The sequence below is a fragment of the Nematostella vectensis genome, chromosome 10, assembly GCF_932526225.1.
Source record: "Nematostella vectensis chromosome 10, jaNemVect1.1, whole genome shotgun sequence".
In the NCBI taxonomy this organism is placed as follows: Eukaryota; Metazoa; Cnidaria; class Anthozoa; order Actiniaria; family Edwardsiidae; genus Nematostella; species Nematostella vectensis.
Genome location: NC_064043.1, coordinates 15,518,360 through 15,528,916, shown reverse-complemented (window position 1 = coordinate 15,528,916; position 10,557 = coordinate 15,518,360). Strand labels below are relative to the sequence as shown.

At 40.0% G+C, this 10,557-nt stretch overlaps 1 protein-coding gene across 1 annotated transcript in view; it reads left to right on the top strand.

Annotated features, from left to right (window-relative positions):
* The first annotated feature begins 1,564 nt into the window (after positions 1-1,564).
* Positions 1,565-10,557, top strand: part of LOC5508675 (pre-rRNA-processing protein TSR1 homolog) — a 34,531-nt gene continuing 25,538 nt past the window's right edge. The window contains exons 1-10 of the mRNA XM_032377457.2: positions 1,565-1,721; positions 1,985-2,142; positions 3,285-3,394; positions 3,694-3,772; positions 4,080-4,196; positions 4,327-4,397; positions 5,594-5,633; positions 5,738-5,959; positions 6,041-6,109; positions 6,180-6,336. Of these exons, the coding sequence (XP_032233348.1) occupies positions 1,610-1,721; positions 1,985-2,142; positions 3,285-3,394; positions 3,694-3,772; positions 4,080-4,196; positions 4,327-4,397; positions 5,594-5,633; positions 5,738-5,959; positions 6,041-6,109; positions 6,180-6,336 (1,135 nt within the window). The 5' untranslated portion in view covers positions 1,565-1,609. The remainder of the gene's footprint in view (positions 1,722-1,984; positions 2,143-3,284; positions 3,395-3,693; positions 3,773-4,079; positions 4,197-4,326; positions 4,398-5,593; positions 5,634-5,737; positions 5,960-6,040; positions 6,110-6,179; positions 6,337-10,557) is intronic.

The window sequence follows — 10,557 nt, the reverse complement described above, 5'->3', positions numbered from 1 at the left end:
GGGGTCGTTCTTGCGGTTTGTTTAGGTTTTTACCTAAAAGGGGAGGGATGTAGTGTATTAGCACACTTTACTTAAGTATCATATAACAGAGATGACGTTATTGATAATGATTATTTGTAATACCATATAAGGTCATGGCGTATGCCATAAGTTGTAAATACTGTGATTAAAGATCAGTCTATATTCGCAAACCAAAGCGTGCGGTTGTGTTAACTGACTCCAATGAATATATAGCGAAAGACACTAAATAAAACACTAAATAAAACTTCGCAAAACATCGCCTTCGTCAAAGCGTGGGCTGTTGTCATGACAAATGGCAGAAAATGACGTCGCATGGAATCGAGGACGCCGGACAGTGGCTTATGCAAATGAGCATCTGTTCCGTAGACTGAGAGGTGTTTTCACACGTGCGAAATAACGCGCCTGCCATACACATCAGCGGTCAGACGGCGCGTGTATCCAGAGCAACGTATGTCACAATAAATAAAGTAAATGGATTCAAGCAGAGAAAACCGCACTCAAGCAAGTGACTTCGGGTTAGAAAAATCAATAAATCGGAAATTGTTTAGAGCTATCGGAAGTTGACCGTGTGTACCTGATAGATGGTAGTCTGCGACGTTGCCGATAAATTGCCATCTTGCTTGTCGACTCCAACTTTAATTATGTTTTATTTTACTTGTTTTAGTCATCTGGTCAGTGGCATTTTCCCTGATTCACTATGACAATTTTTCCCTCGAATTCCGCGCGTTTTTTTCTGCTAACTTTAAAAATAACGCGCAAGGGCCAGCTGGTCTGTGCCCTCGGCATGACCCCCTCCCCCATTTCGAGGTATGTCTCACAGCTCTGTTAAAAAAAAACCTCGAGGAAGGTAAGGTACAGTAAATGACCTAATAAACGTCCGCGGGGCGTGTATTAAATTTCCATGGTCCGGCGTTATTGAAAAGGGGCATTCATTACAAACTATGACATTATGACAGTGGGGTTCTAGTCTTTTCTTGACATTTAGCAAGACCGGGCGTGTGTTAGACAGGAGCGTTCAATACAAACTTGTAAGCTTAGAGGGGGGCGTTCTTAAATAGGAGGCGTTCTTTACTAACAGGCTATCCCGTCTATAGAGCACAGGATTGCTCTAACTCGGTAATCTAATAATAAACCCTAGAGCTAATATAGCAGGGATGGCTGCAAAATTAGTATTGGAATGCTTCTTACTAAGGGCAAATATGATAAAATAAGGTTGTGTCTTCTCTATGTTCTTTTGTTTGTATATATAATATTTTTGAGAATTTGAATGGCTTATAATTTTAAATTTATTGGATTCACACTAATGTAAAAGTCTTAACACGGTACCAATAAAGTAATCTATCTGTCTGTCTGTCTGTCTGTCTGTCTGTCTGTCTGTCTGTCTGTCTGTCTGTCTGTCTGTCTGTCTGTCTGTCTGTCTGTGTCTGTTTGTCTGTCTGTCTGTCTGTCTTAGACAGGGGGCGTTCTTCAGATAGGAGGCGTTTATTAGATCATTTATGGCAAGCGGGAATTTGCCAGATGCGAGTAAGAAATGAGTCCGCGAGACGGCAGCGGCTATATACATGAATAGCACGTGCTGCAATCCAAGATGGCGGTCGAAGGGAATGAGGCTCATCGCTCAGGACCTTTGAAACAGCAAAATAAATCGCACAAACATGGAAAGCACCGCAGCAAGGGAACGCTTGACAAGCAAACGAAGGGTAAGGAGTATTTCTTTGGTGTTGGTTTGGACATCTATCGCCGAAATTATCCCTGGCTTGCCATTGTTTACATCCTTGTCTTGGTAGACTTCTATTCTTTTTTTTGGTGGTTAATAGTTATATGTACAGCCAATAGACAGTCAGTTTCTTTAAACCTTTGTTTTTAGGTTAGATTGGGTTGAAGTTGTGTTCTTCACTTGTTTGGTGTTTGGGTTTTAATCTTAGTCTTTTCGTTTTTGTTTTTGACTCGTGATGTATCTAAGGTCGAGTGTGTGTAAAATCCTTGTCAAGGAAGGGAAAGCAAGCAATGGGAAAAGCTAATCGAAGACACCATGCCAAGCAAGTACGCGAAAAGAAGAGAGGAGAGATACTGGAACAGAAAAGAAAAATCGGCAAACAAGGAAGCCCACCTCATGTTATTGTAAGAGTTCTAACTATGTACTGGTAGCTTGATGAATTAAGGTACTCGCACCTATTATCGGCCACCTAAAATAATGTCAAATATTTCATAAACTAAAAGAACAAGGCGAAAAGTGACACACTGATTCGAAGAAACAACGTCCCTGAAACATGTTTTTTCAAGCTTTTAACAATTGTCTATTATTTGAGTTTAGCTAGGAGAATTTATTCTTACGCACCGTAAAATAGTGCACGAAAATTTGACTTTAATTGAAACGTGAGGACAAATAAATGCAGTAAAAATCTCCAAAATTTACTGATCGCGATGATATTGCTCTGAGCAAATCCACCATTCTGTTTTAGATGTCGCAGGGTGCTTTCTGGCCTTTGATTCAGCCTCAGTTTCATGTAATCTTTCCCTGTTTGGGCCTCAGTTGGATGTCCTATTATCGGCCACTCGAACGATTCAATACAGTGATTTTAGCAATTGCTAGTTTTACAGTGCAGTGTGACACACGCGTTATGTAAAATTAGAATTGGATGTCACTTTTGCAAACTACATTTATAAGAAGACAATAGTCTTTGGTATTTAGCTATAATGAAGCAAGTTTTCTTGTGCTATTTTTCCTGAAAGTAGCGAGTGGCCGATAATAAGACAGCGTGGCTGATAACAGGGCAACAAACTACTCTTCGCATTTTTCTTAATTGTAGACGTCAAGGTAATTAATCTAGGCTGAATTATTATGACAAATAAAAGAATATTTATTATTATGGATATTGAAAGCTGAATGTTTTTTGTTCGTGAGATATTTTAGTGTAAACCTTAAGTGGCTGATAATAGGTATGAGTACCTTACTTGACTTTGGGACTGCACAGATTTATTTTTAGGTTTATGCATTCTGCAAGTTTGGGAAAATTTTTCTGTCTGGATGAATTACTGAACCGCCTATAACTTTGTAAATGTCACAACCAAATGAATTTTCTTATGCTAGCAATAATTTTTGGTGCATTGACATTGGCTGACAATGTACTGTATAAAGTGTTATAAATGCTTTCTATTACTATTAATTATTATTATACATGAAATCTAATATTCTAACATGTTCTAACAAGGATATTCTGAATATTTTGTTCTCAATAATTACACCATGTGGTCATTTCCAGGCTATTCTTCCTCTGTCCTCCACATGCAACGTGTCTTCAGCTCTTCAGCTTTTGAGAGAATGTGATGAGGAAGCCTCCATTTTTCCTGCTGATGCCTTAACAACTCTAGTGTAAGGAAGGTCCTTTTCTTCATCTGTTACAAAAGCGCACTTGTGTTCCCTGATGTGCCCATTTCAGGTGGCACCTCTAATTAGTGGAAGTGTGTGTTTTTTGTCTTATTTCAATGTAAGTTGACTGATTACAAAACATCAGAGACCTTAAGATCTGCCGACCAGTTCCACTTGGATTAGCCTAAGATTTTAGGCTTTGAAACTAGAAGGAAAATTTATTATAGCTTGTAATCGAGGGTCCTTCCTCCACAGTTAAATGCTCTGATTCTCTGATATTTTGATTGCCTGTTTTTTTTAAGGTCCCATCAGCTGAAGAAGCGCTTCATGTTTTTACCCTTAAAACATGGAGACATGTATTCCATTCTTGATGCAGCAAAGGTTAGTTGGGCATTCTTGCACTAGTATTTAAAATTTGATTATTTGCAATGAACCTTTAACAATTGGTAGCCTCGCTTTGATGCACATTCCAGACATACATGCATCATTGTGAAAACCACCAATTTTATGTCTATAGAAGGTCAATCTCGTCTTCTTAATAAGATATCCACTCTAGATTAGAGGTTAATTGGGAGGCATTGCTGGATGAAATATTTGTTTAATGTTTGACACTTACTGTAATTTAGGACCACATCTACATAAATATATTATTTTGAATCATTATCTGAGAAAGAAAATATGATTTTAGGTGGCTGATACCATACTATTCCTTGTGGATGCTTCAAACCCTGTGGATGATCATACCGAAAATACCATCTCTTGCATTCTAGCACAGGGGCTACCAGCAACATTCCATGCCATCCAGGTAGTTTGAGATACTGTTGCTATAAGAAAACTGTCTGAATTTGTTCTCGCATGCATGGCAGCATTGCATTTCATTCATAGGTTTCTCATCATTTTGTTTAATTTCTTCTGACATGTAATTTTTCATAAAGGGTTTGGAGCAGTGTCCTCCTAAAAAGCGAAATGACATCAAGAAAGCAATTCATAAGTTGGTGGAAAAACGGTACGTTCACTGTGCACATTATTAAAGGAACTTGAGTTTTTATACAAAAGGGTATAATCCCTGGAGGGAATAAACAGGCATTAAAGAATGTTGGTCACCACTTCTTTGTTATTACAGTTGAAGCTCTGGTAAGCGACCACCTTGGGAACTGAGAATTGTGGTCGTTAACGGAGCTGGTCTTTTACAAGAGCTTGCTCTCATAAAATGGGTGCCAAAAACTAGAACAATAGGTGTTGGCCGCTTACGGGAGCTTAATAAAAATGGAATCTAAAAGTTATCGTGATAATAACAACGCTGTGACATTTTGGTTTATCGCTTGATTTTAAAACTAGGTATTTGACTTATCATGAGAGTGAGTTGTTTTATTTTATAGCAATTAATTCTAAGCAAAGTAGCTCGTTATGCTCGTTCGACGACTTAGGGTTTTCGTCATTAGAATATCTTCTGCGTCTACAACTATCACATGGCGTCTTTTGTTAGCCGATTTCTAATGCGTGCAACAAACAAGTTGATGGCTATTGTAACTGGAGAAAGGATAAATCGTGGATCTGGCAATGGACTAGAGATTCCTTGCATTTACACATTTTCTGAGACATAGAAATGGTTGAAATTGAAGTTAGAAAATTGAAATTATGGAATTCTTTAATAATTGCCTACTGGAAAGGCAGCTTTTGTGAAACATTACAACATTTCCGCTCTATGTATATGTGATTTCAGCATGCATTGGATATGATGTTCATTAGGTGTTGCCTGATGTTGTAAAGCCAAAAATCATTGTGGTCACTTACGAGAGCTTAAAAATAAAATAAAATCTCAGTTGGTGGTTTGAAATTTTGGTTGTTAACAGAGCTGGTCGCACTGATAAGTTGGTCGCTTACGAGAGCTTAGAATTACAGAGTTTGTGTGACAATTCAATTGGTGATTCGTGATCGTGGTCATTATCGGGGCTGGTCGCTTACGATAGCGGTCGCTCAGAGAGCTTCGACTGTATTTGAATTTGAAAATACATTATTTATTTGTAAGAAAACTAAAAAAATACCATCTTGAGTGACCCACTTTTAGTGAATTTGTTAACAATGTTTGGTTTTTGCAGTTCTTATACACTTGGTTGGTTGCAACAAAGTTATGAATCCTTGTTTTAATGAGGTAAAGGGAGAGTGATTATTAACATTGTTTTTTTCCCTTTTTTTTGTTAGGTTTCCCAAGGACAAACCTCATTCTTTAGATACAAAGCAGGTTCGTTGTTTTTACCTTACTGTTTGTTGATCTTCCTTCAAGTAAGACAAGGTTTTCAATGCCAATAACCTTGCTTGTTGTGTTGTGGTCCATTATTACGTCAGGATGCTCTCACTACACTCAGGCTGGTGTCAAATCAGCAGCAGCGCAGTATCAGATTCCGTGACCAGCGGCCCCATCTTGTAGCGCAGGGCGTGGTGTTTGAACCCGATGCCAATGATGTCAGCAAAGGCACTTTGAAGGTGACTGGGTTTGTCCGAGGACAGACTCTTTCAGCAAACAGACTTGTGCACCTCGCCGGGTATGGGGATTTCCAAATCAGCCAGGTACAGTAAAGAAAGTGGTCTCTGTTGATTATTCAGCACCATCCAATGGCATCTAACGTGTGGATCTTCTCTGTATTGCAGATTGACTCTGTTGCTGACTCTTTCTCTATCAAGAAAAGTTCTACAAAAGATGTAGATGCAATGAATCTTGTAAGTTAGCACACAAGATCAAGGTCAAACGTGACTGGTCCTTGATTGGATTCAATTATATTTTTACTAGGATGAAGGCCAAGACTCCATGTCAATGGAAGAGAATATCAAAGTGATTGACAGGGCAAACCCCGCCTTCCAGGAGAGTCTTCAATCGGAAGTGGTTCCTGACCCTATGGAGGGAGAACAGACATGGCCGACAGAGGAAGAACTGCAGCTTGCTGATGGTATGTTTAAGAGCTGTGGGCTTTTACAGTAGTTAATATGTTAGTCTTGTGGGGGTGGCGGTATATCAAGAGTGGAATTTAGACTTCAACAGAGTGTGTGATGTCATGGTTTCATAAAGATTTTAGTAAAGTTGACATCACCATCTTCATCATTAACATTAAAGATCGCAAAAAGTTACAAAAAGCCACTCTGCTACAAGGGGGTCCAACAAGAGTAGACAAAATCTCTATCATCCAGAACCCCACTTATATCTTTATCAGCAGTAGTGAAGGGCTGGTATTGGTGACGTCAGGGGTAGCAAGGGGCTTGTATGGATGACTGTCAGGGGTGGCGAGGGGCTTGTATGGATGTCTGCAGGCCCGTACCCGGGGGGGGGGGGGGGGGTGCAGGGGGTTTGATTGGTTCACACTCCTAACAGTGGCTTAATTCACCCTTTCGGCGCTAGAAAGTCACATGTGTTTTAGGGGGTCAAAGTCCAACAAATTGTTAACAACTGGCGAAAGTTTGGACAAGTGTAAAAGCTTATGCTTCGTACTAACAAATTGGTGACAACAAAGTATTGTCTCATGGCACCTGTAGAAATGATTCTAGGTTCCCGCAGTTATAGGAGAGAAATGGCAATGGGAGCCCTGTACTATTTTTCCATTTTGCCAGGAGAAAAAAAAAAGAACAGAAAGGTACACGGAGATTCATTCAAGTGTGGCAAGGACATTTACATTTGCAGCTTGTCGGCGAAAATGGCACCACAGAAGATGATCCTGATCGTATATCTGCAGATGTCAGTAAAGGAAGGGTAAGTTATTTATTTTTTGTTTAATTAGTTCCCGAAGGCTAAAACTAGTGTTATTTTCATTGGTTGAATAACAATGTTTCAAGCAAAAGCTGTGTTTTAGCGTAGGACAGAGAGAATTTGCCTTCACAAAACAGCAGCGAAAACCCTGATGACACTCATTGCCAGATGAGTTAACAACATGCAGGCAAATTCTCTAAAAGATGCCTTTCGCCTGAAATTTTGTTTGTTCAACCTATGAAAATAACACTAGTGTTAGGGAACCAAATCAAAACAAAAATAAATAACTTACCCTTCCGTGACTGACATCTGCAAGTATAAGTCAGGTTCATCTTCTGTGGTGCCGACAAAATGCAAGCTGCAAATTTACTTAACTTAAATATTCTTGCCACACTGAATGAATCTCTTTATTGATTCTTTCTATCTTATGTGTTTCTTCTATTCTCCAGCAAAATGGAAGAATAGTGCAGGGTCCCCATTGCCATTTGTCTTTCATAACTGCAGAAATTTAGATTCATTTTTACAGGTGCCATGAGACAATGCTTTGTTGTCACCATTTTTGTTCGCACACGATTCTTCACTTGTCTAAATTTTCCCGGGTTGTTTACGATTTGTTGGACTTTGACCCCTGCTAAACGCTTGTGGCTTTTCAGCGCCAAAAGGGTGAACTCCACTACCAGTTAACAATAGACATGCTATATGTAGACATAACTATACATAAGCGAATTAGATAAAAAGGCATTCTAGATCACTTTGGTATGTCATAAATATATAAGTCAAACTTTTTTTGTAGCCGAATCCAAAAATATACGTCACGTGGAGATACAGTACTGCAATAATGGCATACAAAAAACTTTTTAGGTCCATTTTTTTAGAATTTTGCACCCTCCCCAAGAAAAATCCTGGGTACTAGCCTGGTCTATCTGTGGTAGTGAGGGACTTGTATGGATGTCTGTCAGGGGTAGTGAGGGGCTTGTATGGATGTCTGTCAGGGGTAGTGAGGGGCTTGTATGGATGTCTATCAGGGGTAGTGAGGTGCTTGTATTGATGTCTTGATGTCTTGGGTAGTGAGGGGCTTGTGTGGATGTCTATCAGGGGTAGTGAGGGGCTTGTATGGATGTCTTGGGTAGTGAGGGGCTTGTAGAGATGTCTATCAGGGGTAGTGAGGGGCTTGTAGGGATGTCTATCAGGGATAGTGAGGGGCTTGTATGGATGTCTTGGGTAGTGAGGGGCTTGTAGGGATGTCTATCAGGGATAGTGAGGGGCTTGTATGGATGTCTTGGGTAGTGAGGGGCTTGTAGGGATGTCTATCAGGGGTAGTGAGGGGCTTGTATGGATATCTGGGGTAGTGAGGGGCTTGTAGGGATGTCTGTCAGGGGTAGTGAGGGGCTTGTATGGATGTGTAGGGTAGTGAGGGGCTTGTGTGGATGTCTATCAGGGGTAGTGAGGGGCTTGTGTGGATGTCTATCAGGGGAAGTGAGGGGCTTGTGTGGATGTCTATCAGGGGAAGTGAGGGGCTTGTGTGGATGTCTATCAGGGGTAGTGAGGGGCTTGTGTGGATGTCTATCAGGGGAAGTGAGGGGCTTGTGTGGATGTCTATCAGGGGAAGTGAGGGGCTTGTGTGGATGTCTATCAGGGGTAGTGAGGGGCTTGTATGGATGTCTATCAGGGGTAGTGAGGGGCTTGTATGTATGTCTATCAGGGGTAGTGAGGGGCTTGTGTGGATGTCTATCAGGGGAAGTGAGGGGCTTGTGTGGATGTCTATCAGGGGTAGTGAGGGGCTTGTATGGATGTCTATCAGGGGTAGTGAGGGGCTTGTATGTATGTCTATCAGGGGTAGTGAGGGGCGTGTGTGGATGTCTGTGGTAGTGAGGGGCTTGTGTAGATGTTTGTGTTGTGTTGAATAAGCCAATCACGTGGCAAAGAGATGTTATACAAGAAGATAGACCAGAAGGCAGCAACATTTTTGTTATGAGGTTTGAGGATCTAATTTCAAAATAAAACCGCTTTGTTTGCAAAGCTGACCAGAATCAAACCATCTAGAAATGTTTATCTATCATTCTTAAATATGGGTGGGTTAATTAATAAAAGGGGGATTAAAGTCGCAGTTGCAGTCAGCCATTATTTAATTAAGGTTTTTTTTATCATCTCCGAGTAATCTATTTTTTAGTGAAGTGTTGGTTTTCTAAGGATTTCAATTTTTGTAGCTACTGCGCATGTGCGAGTAGCTACTATGTCATCATAGTACTACTGCGCATGTGCGAGTAGCTACTATGTCATCACGCAGAAAAAAAGAGTAAGATTTGCCGCGGGTAAATTGCTAGGAAAATTGGACCTCGGATACATTTCGGGATATGCTCGTTACGAAGCGCCAGCCTAGAATCACTTTATAAAGAAGACAATATCTAAATAATTAAAAGCTTTTGGGTTTTGTTAAACAATTTTAACATATTTGCTTCTACGGCAGCTTGGTTTGATAAACTCGAACGCGGCTGCATTCCATTCACATTCTGAGTTATGATCGTTCAAACTTAACGTCAGGTTATTGATTATAAAGAGTTTGCAATACGTGCCGAAACACACGATCTCATGTAAACATGAGATCGTGTGTGTAAACATTTAATATTTAAACTCAAGTTTTTTCGCCCGTATTCGATTCATTTTGGCATTAAGTCAAGTTGCAAAGCTTTATTGAGGGTCTCTGTAGGTTCAAACATATTAACTTAAGTTATTTCGTACAAAAACATGCCCCCGCAAATATACTTATCGAATGATGATTTTGCAATTTTTATATTATTATGCTAAATTCATATTGCACAACAGTAATGTGATCAATTGTTGCGGGTATTTTATCTTTGTGAAGGAGAAAAGTAACTGCAATTCGACATGCTCGACGTGCCCTTTAGAACGGTTCAATACAAGCAGTAATAAGTTTATTTTTAGTATCCAACTTTCCTAGCGTTGGCTTCGTGGTTAAGGTCGTTGCATTTGATTCCGTAGGTTGCGTAAAGTCATGGGTTCGAATCCTCCCCCACTGAATACTTGCCTGCAGTAGCTACATGCACGTTTTATGGGCCTATTTTTCTGCTTTCTTGTTTACTTACCGACTATTATTCGCCCCATTTTAGAGAAATTATTAAATTAGAAATGATCTGAACCAATCCACTGAGTTCATCTCTGTTTTAAGCCGAGTACTCGCGTTGTCCAATTGTATAATGAGCCATGGGAAATTTCCCGTAGATTCGGACCGTGACTGCCCCCGGGTATTGTGGCTTTGAATACCGTGGCATACACAATGTTTGTTTTTATTTTGAATATCTGAACTCTAAGCATTTCGAGTAACAAGCTACCCCTGAATTATTTGATATTTCAGGAATTGAATTTAGCCGTTATAATAATTATAGGATGGGGCCAATTTACAGCAGTGATT